This window comes from Sus scrofa, chromosome 6 (genome assembly GCF_054392235.1).
Source record: "Sus scrofa isolate SSC_HxYL_T2T_F1_AM1 chromosome 6, Sscrofa_HxYL_maternal_Yorkshire_Landrace_v2.0, whole genome shotgun sequence".
Classification (NCBI taxonomy): Eukaryota; Metazoa; Chordata; class Mammalia; order Artiodactyla; family Suidae; genus Sus; species Sus scrofa.
This window is the reverse complement of record NC_139388.1, coordinates 51,076,055-51,093,156: the sequence shown is the minus strand read 5'-3', so window position 1 is coordinate 51,093,156 and position 17,102 is coordinate 51,076,055. Positions and strand designations below refer to the sequence as shown.

Below are 17,102 nucleotides of genomic sequence, written 5' to 3'. Positions count from 1 at the left end.
CCTCTGCATTCCAGCCTTGCCCAAGCCAGGATTTGCTCAGAGATCCCCTCCAATCCCACCAACCCCTTTCGAGGCACTGTGTTTGCTTCCCCCACACCCCGCATCGTTGGTGGGTGGGTGTCACTGGGTGCTCCTGTTTACCGTCGGTCTCTCCCACGGACTGTCAGCTCCAAGAAGGCAGGGGACCCAACTGTCTGGCTCACACTGTATCCCTGGCGCCCAGCCTGGCGAGTATCACGGGTGACGTGTCGAATGAATGGAGGGATGAAGGGCTGGATTCCTGCCCCTCCTGGGTGGCCCCCATGTCCCCTTTGCCCTGGCCCTGCCCTTAGCAGGCCCTGATCCTGGGCCCTTCACTGGTCCTCTGAACTGACCCCCAGTGACCTTTTGGCTCTACTGCTTCACCCCTGACACACCAGGTGGGTGACAGGCACGGACGTGGCTGTGAGAGCTGTGCTGACACCATGGCCAGGCACGGACCTGTGGCATCTGGTGGCTCTGGGGCCACCTTCCTAACCTGGGTGCGCTGAGGTGTGAGAAATGCTCTCACTGTGGGTGAGGGATTGTGCTGGTGTCCGTGGGTGGTGGGGATTAAGGAAGACTTCTAGAACCCAGCAGGTCTTGGTTCAAATCTCAATGATGCCAGCAGGGACCTCAGACAAGGGACAAGCTTTCTCTGTCTTATCTTCCTCCTCTTCATTTCTATTTTTTGGTCTTTTTGTCTTTTTAGAGCTGCACCTGTGACATCTGGAGGTTCCCAGGCTAGGGGTCCAACTGGAGCCTATGCCAGAGCCACAGCAACGCCAGATCCGAGCATCTGCGACCTACACCACGGCTCACAGCAACGCTGGATCCTTAACCCACTGAGCGAGGCCAGGGATCTAACCCGAAACCTCATGGTTCCTCATAGGGTTTGTTTCCGATGCACCACGACGGGAACTCCCATTTCTCTCTCTTTTTTTAAATGTCCACACCTGAGGCACAAGGACGTTCCCGGGCCAGGGACTGAATCTCAGCCACATCTGTGGCAACACCGGATCCTTAACCCAAGCCGGGGATGGATCCCGCACCTTTGCAGCCACCTGAGAGACCTCAGTCGGATTCTTTTATTATTTTTTTAAATTTTTTATCGGTCGGATTCTTAACCCACTGTGCCATCATTTCCCTTGTTGCCCAAACAGGGCAGTCCCAGTGCCCACTCTGTTGTGCTCCTGATGATCAAGCAGGAGGTGGTGGAGAGTGCCCGAAACCGCGTCTGCTGCTGGGATGGCGACATCCGATGAGGGCGGGGCAAACCCCCACGGCCAGGGCGCCGGCCGCTCCCTGCCTGGGTCTCGATACATTCTGGACTTTAAGACACTTCCCAACAGACAGCCCTGATGTGCGGGTGTGTGCAGGGAGGTGTCAGTCAACTGAGAGCAAGGTCCCAGTGAAGCGAGAGGGGAGCCGAGCTCAGGGAGACAGAAGAAGCGGGGGGGGGGAGGACAACAGTGAGTTTCTGAGCCACTAACTGGGGGCTGTGTCGAGGGCTGGAAAATCTTCCTCCTCATTTTACACTTTGGTGTGATGACACTGCCAAGTAACACATTTCTTTTTCTCTCAACTGGAGTGGGGGGAAGGCTGTGAAACTGTGCGGGAGAAAAGATCACAGCACTGCAGGCAGGATCCCGCGCGCCGAGGAGGGGCGGGAACTGTGTCTGCGGGCGCCGGTGGCAGCAGAAGCGGGATGGCAGAGCCGAGAGGGCGACCTGCTTGCCTCAAGTCCAGCCACTGCCCCCATTTATGAGAACCATGGGGAATTCTCTAGGCTGCTAATCCTGGGGCACGTAACCTGCCCCGCAGCGCCCGGGGGAGCCGGTGAGCTGCCAACACGGTTGTCCCGGAGGGCTGCCCGGATATTCTAGAACTTCCCCTGCGTGGATATCTCCATCTCGTCCCCCTCAATGTCAGCCCTCTGTCGCTGATTTTCTCTCTTTTGAGCCCATCCATCATTTGGTGGTTCTCACACTTCAAGGGGGCTACAGGTTTGTTATGAGGAACTATGTTTAAAATGTTCATCTGAGGAGTTCCCATCGTGGCGCAGTGGTTAACGAATCCAACTAGGAACCATGAGGTTGCGGGTTCGGTCCCTGCCCTTGCTCAGTGGGTTAACGATCTGGTGTTGCCATGAGCTGTGGTGTAGGTTGCAGACGCAGCTCGGATCACACGTTGCTGTGGCTCTGGTGTAGGCTGGTGGCTACGGCTCCGATTCGACCCCTAGCCTGGAAATCTCCATATGCCGCGGGAGCGGCCCAAGAAATAGCAAAAAGACAAAACAAACAAATAAATAAATAAAATGTTCATCTGAGTAGTACATGCTTGTATGAATAACAATACATAGGAGAATAAACAGATGAGAAGATGCTCGGCCTCATCGGGCATCAGAAAAATGTAAATTAAAAGGACGATGTGATCTCACTGTGCGCCCAGGAGAAAGGCTGAAATGAAAACGCTGGGGAGGACACAGAGCAACGAGAACTCTGTCCTTGGCGGGAGTGGGAGATGGGTGGTCACTTACAAAGCAGTCCCCCCCCCTCGGGGATACCCCCTACAGAAACCTGAGCGTGTCTTCTTCGAATGACACGTATGAGACTCTTCCTAGCGACACTAGCGGAGCACTAGGACACAGTAAGAGACCGTGGGTCATTCATAGGATGGAGACGCCCCCTTGGAAACCACGCTGCTGCGTAGGGTCACGTGCCTGATGTGATGTTACGCAACCAAAGCCCCCCCACCCCATTCAGTGGGAGTCTATGTTCCCCATACGTGAAATTCAAAACCAGGCGAGACTCAGCCTGGCCATGAGAAGCAGGATGGTGACCTGCGGGGGTACTGGCTGGGAGGGGCAGGGGTCCCCGGGAGGCTGGCCATGTCTGTCTTGCCCTGGGTGTGGAACGTGGGCCTGATGACTTTGTGATACGTGGTCACAGTAGATGCTCAAGGGCTGGGTTCGCTCCTCGGCATGTGCTGTCACGTCCACAATAGTGGAGGAACAGCCCTGGAGGGTTTATATAACGAGCAGCCTCAGGACACCACCAGGTGGGAGCCCCTGAGAGCACCGCTTTTGGTCCTTTTCAAAGACTTCCCCTGGGGGTCACCACCTCCATGTCACACACCTGCACCCCGGCCCCTGATAGTGCTGGCAGACCCCACCTGCTGATGCCCGGTCAGGGTGAAGATAGACCCCCCTCACGGACCCCTGTCCCTGCCGCTCTGCCGGGTGACTCCTCTAACCTCACGTGTGACACACAGCTTTCTTCATCACTAACAGGAAGGGGGGGCGTCACCTGTCACTCTGTACATCAGGGGCCCTGCAGGGCGAGGCCGGGGTACGGGTGGCCTGGGGAGGCCCTACCTGGCTTCTGGCGCTCCATGGTGCTCTCCTGGCTGGTCAAGCCGCCTGAGGAGGAGTCGCCACTGGACGTTGCATCGTGGCTGAAGTGGGGATCAAAAGACAGCAGCGGGTGCGGGGCGGCTGCGTACCTGCAGGGGAGCAAGAGGAGGCAAGCACGGTGGGGTGAAGGGCTGGGGCGTCAGAACCACCGGAGCCGGAGACTTGCTCATTGGGGGGTTTTAAACACACAGGAGGCTCGGCGTGGAGGGGAGGCGAAGTGAGTAAGCCTGGAAACATGCTATTAACGGAGGGTCAGGAATGAGCTTTGCCTGGGAAGCAGGCCAGGTGGTGGCAGGGCGCGCAGGGCCAGGTGGGTCCTCGAGGAAGGAGGGGGTAGAAGCCACTTGGGCCAGCGGCCCTCCCCACAAGCTCCTCAGGGTGCTCTTTTTTGGCTGTGAAACAGAGCAAGCTGCTGTCAGCAGCCCCCGGTCCCCAGGCCTGTCTTGGGGGCCCGTTCTCTCTGGTGGGGAAGAATAGGCTAAGTCAGCATTTGTAGGGACAGGAGGTCTGGAACCAGGTACCCTGGGGAATCAAACCTCGCCTCTGCTTCCTGTCCAGTGAGGCAGAGTCGCTGCCTCAGCCTGAGCCTGAGCTTCCCTGGCTGTCAGGCAGTCACAGTAGGACCTTTAGTGTGGGACTGGACGGTGTCCTACGTGCCCAGAGCTTAGCCTGAGGCTGACATGACACAACTGGCTGATAGGCCAGAAGCATGTGTGTCTCTGGGTTGGCGGAAGGCGCTGCAGGGGAGAGGCCCGGACGCAGGTCTGGGCTCCAGACCTCCCTTGGCCACAAGACCTTGCTCGGGCAAGTGCTCATTGGCCTGAACTGCAGGTTTCCCGTCTGAACCCTGGGATGATGCTTTCCACTTCACAGGGCTGTGGAGGCATGAAACGACAAACCTGTCTCCTAGAGATTCTCTGGGGGGCTGGCCCTGCAGAGCTGCAGGCGAGGGCTTAGATTTAACAGAGCAACAGGCAGAAGGTTCTCTCTGTGGCCTTAGGTCCCAGCTGTGTTCTCTCATTTTTTTTCTTTTTAGGGCTGCACCTGCAGCACATGGAAGTTCCCAGGCTAGGGGTTGAATGGGAGCTACGGCTGCCGGCCTACGCCACAGCCACAGCAACACCAGATCCGAGCATCTGTGACCTACACCACAGCTCACCGGCAACCTTGGATCCTTAACCCACTGAGCGAGGCCAGGGATCGAACCCCCAACCTTGTGGTGCCTAGTTGGATGCGTTAACCACTGAGCCACAACGGAACTCCACTAGTTGGGTTCTTAACCTGCTGAGGCATGATGGGAACTCCCCAGCCACGTTCTCGATGGCCTGGAGTGAATCTTGTGGGCACCTCCCAATGTCCCTTCCACCTCAGATCAGAGCTAGTCATGGCGCAACTCCTCTCCCTGCCGGGGGCTGGTCAGGGACAGACACAGGAGACATGAGAGGATGTGAATTATTAAGATTCCCAGAAAATACTTCTGACTCTTCACCTGGCACATACATGGCACGACCACACTTCCTGCCCCTTGAGAGCGGCTGGTCAGGGCTGTGTGATCGGTTCTTGCCAGGGAGTCGTGAGGTGGCCTGGGTCCCGAGAGGCCCCATGCCGATCAGTGGTGGACCTGCAGTGTGGGTGTGAAGCAAACCCTTGCTGAGTAAGTCACCCCAGTTTTCAAGGGTCCGTTACCCAGCATACCCTGAGAGCATGGTGGGTGAAGGCTGCTAAGGGGCTTTGGGGGAAAGTCTCCTTGTTCTGAAGGAGGTGACAAGGAAAGATGGCCGCTCTTCTCTACCAGGTGCTACTGCGTCCAGACCCCACACGCGAGCCGCTGCTGCGCTCTCCCCGCCAGCCTGAGGACGGGGCCAGAGCTGAGGGGGGAAGAGAGGAGGCAGGGACCACCCGGCCCCTGATAATGTTGTCCGGATGCTGGACGGACCCTCCCTGGAGTCTGCTCTTTGAACCTTGTTTTTCCTGCGGGATGACACATTCCCACAGTGTTTGAGCCTGCCAAGTTTTGATTACTTGCAGCCAGAAACATTCCACTGACAAAAGCCCTGGACTTGGGGGGAGTCCCTGAGCCTCCATTAATCAAGCCGATACTGCGACTCCCCATTTGGCTCCTGTGCCTAAACTTGCAACTTGAGAGGGTGGGCAACTGGGAACCTCAAGATCCAAAAGAGGAGCTAACTGATTTCTCCAGGTCACCCTGTCAGTCCCAAGCCAGAGCTGTCTCTGCAAAGACCAGCTCTAAACTCCTGGCTGCAATGCCTCCAGGGCAGCAGCAGAGGGGGGCTTCAGAGGCACATTGTACTTCCTGCAAACTCATCTCTACTCCCTTGCCAAGAAAATACATACTATCCCCACTCCTCCAGACCTTGACCTCTAATGCCTCCAGGAAAAAAAAGAGAGTCAAAACCATAAAAAGCATAAGTCATCTTCACCTTACTGGCTGGCCGCTACCTCCTGGTAAAACGTGGCTCCAGCACAGCTGGAAATTGGAGTGTTGATGCGTTTATTCCATTTTGTCAAAACGTTCCTATCAAATCCTGAGAACTAAAGGAAAGTGGCTGGGGCGGGCTAGAGGAGAGCAGAAGGTGTGAGTGGCAGACACTGCAGGCCGTTCTCTGCTTCTGCCTTGGGGACAGAATCCCTACTGTATTTGGGGCAGCCATTGATAGGTTAACAAACTACATTTCCCAGGCTCCCTTGCAGTTCTGATCAATGAGATAAAAGTACTGCATGTGACTTTGCCTCATTATCTCCTTAAGGCTGAGGCTCCAGCAGCCACCTTAAGACCAGCAGGGCACAGGCCAAGGATGGCAGAACATTGGCAGGGAGGTGCCTGGGTCCCTGACAACGTGGGAGAAAGAAAGAAACAATCTCATCTGAATCGCCATTTTCTATATTATGCAGCTGCAGCTAATCCTAACTGATGGACCATCTTTAGCTGGACGTATCTTCCCAGCTTCATCTCTCACTAACTGCCCTCAATCAAGACAACCTGTACTCTGTCCACTTACGTAATTCTCTCACTAAGAAGCCTTCTTATTATCCCAACATAAACGGACTGATCTATGCTAATTGTTCCGTAGGTGTCGACTATGTCCCATTTGGGGTCATTTCTGTCACTGCTGGTCAAGCAGACTGGAAATTGGGACATTGCAGCATCTCACCATGTACAGCTCTGGGCAAAACTCCCCAGAAGCAGGTTTGGGCTGCCAGGATCTTGGCTTTGAACGTCCCACTCTGCCACATAGGAAAGCACCGAGACAGATGTGAACTCCTGAGGGCAGGGCTCCAGCCTTGCTCTGTCCATCTCCTGCACAGACAGAAGCATGGAATGGGGACGAGTGCCTTACAGGATGGCTGTGGAAAGGACGCCATTGTTGGGTGAACAAACTACATGCTGGGTCAACAAACTGCCACCCAACAGACATCATCACCTTTGTTCCTGCTAGTGGAGTCCAGATCGTGCTCTGGCCACCAGCCCTCCACCACCTGACTTGAGTAAATCCTGGTGCTTTAAGACAGGAGTGGGGCTGGAGAGTTAACACAGTGGGTTAAGACTCCAACTGCAGTAGCTTGGGTCACTGGAGGTGCAGGTTCAATCCCTGGCCAGGTGCAGCGGGGTAAGGCTCTCGTGCTGCCGCAGCTATGACTGGGATTCGATCCCTGGCCTGGGAATTTCCATGTGCTGTGGGCGCGGCCACAAAATTAAAAAATAAATAAATAAAAGACAGTCCTGGGGGCCCAATGTGATCTTGCCTGGATTTAGTTCAGGGATGGACAACTGACCGAGTTCCTCAACTCTCAGAAACAAAGAGAAGCTCTTCCCTCTTTTTCGGCAGGGTTTTGCTTGAAGCCATAGTAGCCCTCGTGGGTCACAAGTGGAGCCAGGTCCCTGAGGATGACACTACAAAATTAACTAGTCCCAGAGCCATCCTGCCTCGGGACTTAGGATGTGATGAGGATAAATCCCCTTAATGCTTCAGGCCTTCTGGAGTTAGGCTTCTGGCACTTAAAGTCAAATGCCTCCTAACTGATATACATACCACTCTTTATGGAACTGGCAGAGAAAAACAAAGGAAAAACAAACCAAAAAAAGCCAGCCAAGTGGCCTGATGAGCAAATGTCTGGGGTCCAGGCCAGCTCTGCGGGGTGCTGAGCCGGGCACACAATTCTGTCCTGAATCTGGAGGTCTGCTCATCTTGCACCTGAGAATGGCAAACCCTGAGGACAGAGATGCCATTTGCACAGGGCCTGCACCTGGTGGTGACAGGCATAACCCTCCTGGAGCCGTTACCATGTGCCAGGCTCAGTTCTAGGGGCTGCAGAGAGTTTCCCTCCTCGCCCCGCTCCCCTTTTTTGGCCACACCCATGGCATGTGGAAGTCCCTGGGGCCAGGGACTGAACCCACGCCACAGCAGTAACCAGAGCCACAGTCGTGACAACGATGGATTTTTAACCCACTCAGCCACCAGGGAACTCCTCTTAGCATATTTAAGCATAAAATACAGAGTTATTAACTACAGCCACCATGCTATACAATAAATCTTCAGAACTTACTCATCTTATTTTTTAAAATTTTTATGGCTGTACCTGTGGCATATGGAAGTTACTGGGCCAGGGATCGAACCCATGCCTCCGCAGTGGCCTGAGCCATTGCAGTTGGATTTTTAACCCACTTGCACCACAGCAGGAACTTCAAAACATATTAATCTTATAATTCAAAGTTGGTGCCCTTTGACCAATATCTTCCCATTTCTCCCACCTAGGAAACTACCCAGGCGACCCCTATTCTATTGTTTCTTTTGAGTTCGACATTTTTTTTGGTTCCACATATAAGTGATACCATATAATATTTGTCCTTCTCTGATTTATTTCACTTAGCAACACGATGTCTTCGAGGTTCACCTATATTGTTAAAAACAGCTGGAATTACCTTTTTATGCCTGAATAATATTCCACTGTGTACATAACATCATATTTCCCTTATCCATTCGTCTGTCAATGGACATTTAGGGGGTTTCCATATTTTGGCAAGCAACTGTATTCTTGGGCACTTACCCCAGAGAAACAAAGACTTATTTTCATGCTTATTAACAGCATGAATATTTGTTAACAGCCCAAACCCAGAAATTACCCAGAGTATCCTTTGATGCTATCACACCATGGACTCCAACTCAGCAATAACACAAACTGACTACTGACAGAGGCAACAACCTGGGTGACCCTCAACGGAGCGAAAAAGAACCTCAAAAGGGTACAAACTGTATGATTCCTTTTATAGAACATTCCAGAAACAGATGTGGAACAGAGTAGTGGTTGTCAGAGGTTAGGGATGGGGAGGGGATGGGCGTGGCTATAAAGGGATAGAGAAGGGACCTCACAGTCCAGCTGGGTGTCTTAACCGTGGACAGAACTGCACAGAGCCACACACGCAGGCTCATGTAACTGGTGAATTCCGAATAAGAGCCACGACTGCACCAATACCAATGTTTTGCTCTGACAGCACATCCTAAATTAACATTTGGAGAGGCTGGGGGACGGGTTCCAGGAGGTCCCTATCCATTTCTTTTTAACTCCCTGTAAATCTATAATTATTTCAAAGAAAGAGTTTAAAAATAGTAATAGTAATAACAAAGGGGTGGGGGGATAGCAAGACTCTGAAGCCAGAGTAACCGGCACCCTCGTCCCCAGCGCCCCCTGCTTGGCTAACGGCTGCACGCCAACTGCCGTTTCCAACCTCGGCCACGGTTGCCGCTCAGGTGCTCCCGTGGCCTAGATCCCTCTCCACCCGTCCTGCTTCCACACCGTCCTGCCTACTCATGTCTGAGGCCTTCGCTCTGGAATGACTTTCTCCTTTTGCTCTGCGGCAAACTCCTATTACGCCCTCAAAGCCCTAGTCAGATGGGCGGCCAGCCTAAACCTGGGGCTGGGCTGCGCTCCCAACTCCAAGGCCGGAGGCTATTAGAGTTCTCATCAGACTGCACATGGCCTCCCAGACCCTCTCTCGCACAGCAGTGTCGGGGAACCCCTGGGGTAAGTGAGTATCTCCAATATTTCCCCTGGCACCTGGCCCGTGGAAGGCTCTCGGGACCCTTTGCTGATGAAAGCTGAATGGTAACTACTAGGAAATAAACAAGTGAGCAGGTTCCCCCCAATTTCTCAACACTGGCTTAGAATCAAACAATGGTTTGGTGTGGCGGCTCTCAAACTGGGTTTCTTGGACTGGCAGCCTTGGCATGGCAGTGCTACCTAGCTGGAAACTCAGGGGTAAGGCCCAGTAATCTGTTATCTTAACAAGCCCTCCCTCTGGGTGACTCTGAGGCACACTATTCAAACAAACTCACTCATGCCAGCCTTTCATCAAAGCACACAGAGGACCTACCACGTGCCAGATCCTGTGCTGTGTGACGGTTATGCAAAGGTGAGCTGGAAAGGCCTGGTATCTTAGACAGCAGGTTGTTCACACATGGATGTGTGAGTGTGTATGCACACAAGTGGGCATACATACACTTAACTGGGCACACAGAATGGAAAGTGCTGGAGTTCCTGTCGTGGCGCAGCAGAAATGAATCCAACTAGGAACATGAGGTTGTGGGTTGAATCCCTGGCCTACTCACTGGGTTAAGGATCCAGCGTTGCCATGAGCTGTGGTGTAGGTCACAGATGTGGCTTGGATCCCGCGTTGCTGTGGCTGTGGCTGTGGCGTAGGCTGGCAGCTTCAGCCCTGATTGGATTCCTAGCCTGGGAACTTCCATGTGCTGCAGGTGAGGCCCTAAAAAGCAAAACCAAACCAAAAGAAACAAACAAAAAGAATGGAAAATGCTCAAGGCCACGGTCAGGGAACACACAGGGAAGTGAGGGGCACAGGGCCCAGGGCAGCACATCACTTAGTACGGAGGGTGGCGGGTACAAGGAAGGATTCCTGGAGGAGGAGACTTGGCGCTCGAGTTGGAAGAATGGTGTTGGGGGGGCAGGTGGGGGTGAAGATGGTGCAGAAGACCCGGGTGGAGGGAAGAGCGTGGGGATTCTGAGATGCACACAGACTACCTAGGAAATTACAAGTGGCCAGAGTGGCTGATGTGTGGCACTGCCCAAGGCTGGAGAGGTGGGTGGATTCCTGGTGGCCACAGTGAAGCATGGAGGCCCTGTCCTGAGGGCTCTGGAATGCATGGGAGAGTTGGGAGCAGGGGAAAGACACGGATCCCCCTGGCTGCAGAGGGGAGGGTGGCCCAGGAGGCGGCACAGGGGCTAGGGGCTCAGGGAGGTGGACAGGACGCAGCACTTGGAAGGGGAGGAGGGGGAAGGCAGAGATGCCCAGAGGTTGAGGGATGGACGGAAGGAGAAGGGAGGGGATGGGAGACATTCCCCTGAGGACAGGGGAACGGTGGGGCTGCCTCTGAGACTGGGGCCCTGGTGGGGGAAGCTACAGGGTCTTGGGGCTGAAGGCAGCTGAGAGTAAGCTAGAGAGCTTGGGTTTATCCTGAGGGCAGTGGGGAGCCATGGGAATTACAGGGAAGGTCCCTCTGGCTGCCAGACTGGGGAAGGATCCAAGGAGACAGGACTGAAGCCTGAAAGGCCATGAAAACTGGGTGATACTGGTGGCCTGGTGTTGGGGAGCGCAGGCTGGGGTCAGATGAGCAGCCGTGCTGGAAGGCGCAAGAAAATGGCAACTGACAGAAGTTCCTGTGGTGGCTCAGCAGCAATGAACCCACCTAGTATCCATGAGGATTGGGGTTCGATCCCTGGCCTCACTCAGTGGTTAAGGATCTGGTGTTGCCACAAGCTGCGGAGTAGATAAAAGACGCAGCTGGGATCCCACGTGGCTGTGGCTGTGGTGTAGGCCGGCAGCTGCAGCTCTGGTTCGACCCCTAGTCTGGGAACTTCCATATGCTACACATGTGGTGCTTTAAAAAAAGAAAGAAAAGAGCAACCAAAATGCTGCTGCAAGGAGAGGCAAGGCGAGTCCTGCTCGGGCCAGCCTGGCCCTAGGTCTTAACAGACACAGCTCAGCCTTCCTAATCTTCAGGAAGCCAGAAGCCCCGTGAAATGGCAAATCAACGGAGGAGGTAAGTGCATTTCCTGAGGGAGAAGGATGCCGGCTTTCATCAGGTTCTTTAACTGAAAAGAGTGAAGAGATTCTGACCTTTCTGGGGATGGCTTGTATCTTGCGTAGGTGGCCGAGCTGGGGGTGGAGAAGCTCCCAGAAGGCTGCCGGTAGGGAGGGACTTTGTCGGCCCCTGCTGGTGACGCCGTGTAAGGGGTTTCGGGGAAGCTGACAGGCCTGGAACAGACACGGGAGGGAGGGAGGGAGGAGGCTGTGGGGGACTGCCCGACCTTCCGACCTTCCCCTCTGCTTCATCTGCTCTCCTCCCGTCGGGGTGGGGACAGGGCTGCTGCGCCAAGGGTGGCGGCGGGAGCCAGGGCAGCCCCTGCCCTCCTCCTGCAGCGGGGAGCTTGTCCCTCCGCGTCCGCCGCCTGACAGGGAAGGACGGGGCTGCCGCCGCCGACTGCTCTCGCCCACACCTGGGACAAGATGCTCCTCTGCAGGTTGGAGTCCTTCATTTCTTGGACATTTTTCTTTATCTTTGAATACATAATATACTCAAATGCATTGATCTGTAACATCTATATGCCATCATAATACAAGCTCCCTGAAGCTACCACCCAAGCCAAGAGCTGGAACCAGGGCAGTACACACCCTCCCCTCGTATGGAATCGCGGCCCCGAATGCTGTGCTTCTCAGTCCCCTGACCTTTAAAAAAATACAGAGTTTTAACCTACATGCCTGGTATGGTGGATTGCCAACCTGAGGCCTGGAGGTCCCCAGGCGCTAGGCTCACGGGGAAAGATCAGCAGAGGAAGAGGTGGGGGTGTGAGGACCAGAAGGAGAAAGGCCAGGAGAGGAGGAGCCCGGACCAAAGGGGGTGGAGAGGGCGACGGGCCAAGGGCGGCAGGCCGGTGCCCCGGGGTCCTTACCTCTTGCTGTGCAGGGGCTGGGACTCCCGGAAGGGGACCATGGGGGTCTGCTTCGGTGGCCGGCTCAGGGACTGGGCGTGGCCGGGGGTGGCGGGCGCCGCCCACTTGGAGGCAGGTAGCGAGTTGTGGGACGCAGGCCCGCTCCACTGCCAGGGAGCATTGCTGCGGTAGGGGGGCCGGCCCCCCGGGGCCAGGCTCTCCGGCTCGGTCTTGGGCTCCGAGGTATTCATGTCATAGGTCTCCGGCCACCCCCTGAGAAGAAAAGTTTCGTTATTCGCCCGGGCAGCCCCCCTGTGCTCACCTGCTGCCTGGGACACACCGGTGCCCAGCAGCACGGACCTGAGATGGCCTTTAACACAGGCCGAGCAGGAACCCTTTAAACTGGTCTGAAACTTAGCAGCTCGCAGTTCTCAACCCCAACAGGGCCCAACACTGCTCGGCGCTCCAACCTCCCCTCCCCTCCCCTCCAACCCTCTCTCTTCCTTTCCCCTCCCGGCCCTCCTCCATGACCCAGGCCTCCGTCAGGCAGCGTCCTCCATGGACCGGCTCAACCCCCCTTGGCAGTACTCGGGGCCAGAAAGGCAGATGCCCTCAGAATCAAAGGTTGTATCTGCCCTGTTCCAAAGAAGCTCAAAAGCAGCTGGAAGAGGAGCAGGTGACCTACTTTACAGGGTGGTTAAAAAAAAAAAAAAAAGAAAAAAAACCCCCATGAAATCCAGAACCTTGAAATAGATGCAGAGCGGCCTGTGACTCCCCCTAGACCAGGCTGGCACACGCGCCGCAGCATTCCTGGCTCGAGGCGGGGAGAGCCGAGCCCTGGGCTGGCCTTCTCCAGCGCTGCTGCACTGCAGCACAGGAGGGAACTTGGAGCCCGGGGAGGGGGCCGTGCTCACAAAATCCACCTCCTAGCAGCTGTGGGAGCCATGCTCAGGGGAGCCCTCGTCCTGGAAAGTCTTATGTCCACGTCGAGCCCATCACCTGTGGTTCTCTTGAGTCCCCTGGAGCCTGGGGAGCTTGCAGGGCCACCCGGCAAGAGAGCTGGTGGACCTGGTGGCTGGGAGGCTATGGGCTCAGAACATGTCTGCTAAGGAGTCATCAACAGGTGACCTGAGATTGTGCTCTGGCATCTGGGCCCGACACACGGTGCCCCTTGGCAGCGCCAGAGCCAGATCTGACTTTTGGTGGGCCCCTCCGGCACTATCTCTGGATTAGAAGGTACCCAGGCTTCACCAGGCAGGAGGACAACACACAAACATCTAACAGAACCCTCGGAGGTGGAGGGGTACTGCCATGGCCCCAGACAGTGCACACCTGCTGCTCCTGCCTGCCCGGCTTCCACACCCCTTCTCCTGAGAATAGATCTGTGTGCTCTGGGTGGGGCTGACCCTACTTCTTGACTCCAGAAATGAACATGTGACCCAGGCCTGCCAATCAGAATCTCTTCTCACTCGGGACACAGTGACTGGCACAGGATTGTCACGTGCCCCACGCCTAGCCAATCAGAGACACTGAGCATCCACTCTGGAACTACCGGGGGAAGATCTATTTCACTGGGACTGCCGAGCTGGGGAGACTTAAGCTGGAGCTGTGAGGAGGGACAGGATATCTGTCCTGTGAAGTGGGTGATGGCTTGAGAATGACAGCAACGCAGAAAAGGAGACAGGTGATAAAGATTCCTAAGGAAGATGTCCAAGACCCTGCAAACAGCCACGCTTAAATCTTGCTCTATCTCCTAGTCTTACTGGGTGCATAAGCCGCTAAAGACTCTTTTGCCTGACCTCTGTTGCTGGGAACCAGAGTTCTGATCAGCACATGAGGAGGGAAGTAAATTGAGACACAGAGAAGTAACCTGTCCGAGGTCGCAAAGCCAATATGAGGTGGAAACCAAATTTATTTTTATTTTTAATTTATTTTTTAATAGCCACACTCGTGGCATATGGAGGTTCCCAGGCTAGGGGTCCAATCGGAGCTGTAGTCACTGGCCTACGCCAGAGTGACAGCAACGTGGGATCCGAGCTGCATCTGCAACCTACACCTCAGCTCACGGCAACGCCGGATCCTTAACCCACTGAGCAAAGCCAAGGATTGAACCCGCAACATCATAGTTCCTAGTTGGATCGTTTTCGCTGCGCCACGACGGGAACTCTGGAAACCAAATTTCAGACAGTAAGTTGATCAGAAAGCCCACAACTCAGAGTTCCTGTTGTGGCTCAGCAATAACGAATCAGACTAGGATCCATGAGAATGCAGGTTCGATCTCCGGCCCCACTCAGTGGTTTAAGGATCTGGCATTGCTGTGAGCTGAGGGTCACGGATGCAGCTCGGATCCTGCATTGCTGTGGCTGTATCATAGGCCGGCAGCTGCAGCTTCGATTAAACCCCCAGCCTGGGAACATCCATATGCTGTGGGTGCAACCCTTAAAAAAAAAAAAAGCCCACAACTTTAACCACAATGCACACTGACCCACTGTACAGCGGTTTGGGAGCCAGTGGGTAGATTTCTTGGGTCCCTAACTTCTTCTTTTTTTTTTTTGGTTGTTGTTGTTGCTATTTCTTGGGCTGCTCTCGCGGCATATGGAGGTTCCCAGGCTAGGGGTCAAATCGGAGCTGTAGCCACCGGCCTACGCCAGAGCCACAGCAATGCAGGATCCGAGCCGCGTCTGCAACCTACACCACAGCTCACGGCAACGCCGGATCGTTAACCCACTGAGCAAGGGCAGGGACCGAACCCGCAACCTCATGGTTCCTAGTCGGATTCGTTAACCACTGCGCCACCACGGGAACTCCTGCCTCCTATTCTTGATTCCTGACAGCCCAGGTTCTGGGGGCCACCGGGGCTCCTTTCTTATCTCTCCTATTCACTCACTTGTGGGGCTTCAATTTCCATTCTCAGGGAGGAGTTTCCACCCCATTCCCCCCATCAGTCATCCTGAGTCTGGCCAAAGGGGACAAAAGCATCCTGGATTGTAGTAACAGAGACAGTGAGGGTTCTGGGAGGTCCTCCCGGCTACCTGGCCCAGCCTGGCAGTGGCCAGTGGTGCAGGGCACCCTGGAGAGGCCCAGCCTTGTGGCCTGGGGGCATGAGGATGAGCCCCTGTACTCTGTCAGTATCTGAAGAGCACCGGGTCCAGACACACGCCGTACAGAGCCGGCTGTTGGCAGGGAGCACAGCTCTGCCCAACCTGGTGTGTTTCTCCTCCAAGCTTATCGTGACATCGGAGCCGGGAGGCCAGGGCTGCAGCAAGAGGCTGGAGGGACCCCAGAGCTGGGTTATCGGCTCTGCAAATGAGGCCAGCCAGACACCTCTGCACTTGAAGAGCAACAACCACCACACAAGTCCTAACCCACACCCAGCCCTGCAAACAGGAGATCCTGTTTCGGCGGCCGCCTTGTAAAAAGGGAGCGGGACGATAGTTTTCCTCTTAATAGGGCAGGGAGCGAACCCGTCTGTCTGGTCACACCCTCCCCAGCCTCCTCGCCCCAGAGCTGGAGGAGGGAGCCTCCAGACACTTCCTTTCCTTTCGGCTGGTCCCTACCTACAGGTCCGGGGACACCTCTGTGGCCTCTGGTGCTCCTCTGTTTTGGAGTCATCCGATAGGCAGGCTGGCTCTATGGGGTGTGTGTGTGTGTGTGTGTGTGTGTGTGCGCGCGCGCGCATGCATGCGTGTGTGCACGTGCGGGGGCGCATGTGCACGTGCACCCGTGGGCAGACTGAAGCATAGGGGTCTGCCAGGGAGCTCCCTGCGGGGTTATCTCAGCTTGACTTGCCCCTGCAGAGCTCGGAGCGGGTGTGGCCAGGCCTGGGCTCTGTGCAGGGGTGGAGGAGGCCCTGCAGAAGGGCTGGGAGAAGGCGACGCCTGGGGACTGACGCGAGCCCCGAGCCTGAGGGACTGGGGTGTGGATGGCTAAGCCCTTGGTTGCAGCCGGGTTTAAGCCTGCTCAGAACTGCCCTCGCCAAGTGCAGATCAAGCAGGACTCAGGAAGGCGGAGAGGGTGCACCCAGAACGAGAAACAGCTTCTTGAGGCAGCCGAGGACATGGAGATGGGAAACCTGGATTGAGTTTTGCTTGGCCACTCACGCCGCTGAACTCTGCACGAGTGACGGGTCCACCCTGGGTTGTCAGTTTTCTCACCTGTAAAGTGGGGATCACGCCAGCCCTGCGAGGTCACATGCATGAGCACTCAGTGTCACCTCGTCGCGTGCCCTCCTCTTGGCTCACTCTGCTCTGGCCAATGACCCTCTTTCTGGTCTATCAACAAGACAAGGGCCTCTGTCCTCACTTTTTTTTTTTTTTTTTTAGGGCCACACCTGTGGCATATGGAGGTTCCCGGGCTAGGGGTTGAATCGGAGCCACAGCTGCCTGCCTACACCACAGCCACAGCCACAGCCACAAGGGATCTGAGCCACATCTGCAATCTACGCCACAGCTCATGGCAATGCTGGATCCTTAATCTACTGAGCGGGGCCAGGGATTGAACCCATGTCCTCATAGATGCTAGTCTGATTCGTCACCACTGAGCCACAATGGGAACTCCCTGTCCTCACCTACTCCCTTCTTGCAAGGCCCTTCTCCTGACTCCTTCCCACTCTCAGGCCTTCCCTGACCACCCCGTCCAAGGTCACGGCATCCCCTGCATTTTCCTCACACCCAGTGTCTCACAGCTGGTGTCTTTTGGGTGCCTC

General features: G+C 55.4%; 2 protein-coding genes across 10 annotated transcripts in view; both read right to left on the bottom strand.

Annotated features, from left to right (window-relative positions):
• Positions 1–17,102, bottom strand: part of NFKBIB (NFKB inhibitor beta) — a 1,076,695-nt gene that overhangs the window by 620,643 nt on the left and 438,950 nt on the right. The gene's annotated exons all lie outside the window — the stretch shown is intronic.
• Positions 1–17,102, bottom strand: part of SIPA1L3 (signal induced proliferation associated 1 like 3) — a 231,434-nt gene that overhangs the window by 48,439 nt on the left and 165,893 nt on the right. For all 9 annotated transcript variants that reach the window (XM_084960460.1, XM_084960459.1, XM_084960464.1 and 6 more), the window contains 3 exons: positions 12,419–12,670; positions 11,586–11,723; positions 3,395–3,522 (listed from right to left, as the gene is read on the bottom strand). In XM_084960460.1, the coding sequence (XP_084816586.1) occupies positions 3,395–3,522; positions 11,586–11,723; positions 12,419–12,670 (518 nt within the window). The remainder of the gene's footprint in view (positions 1–3,394; positions 3,523–11,585; positions 11,724–12,418; positions 12,671–17,102) is intronic.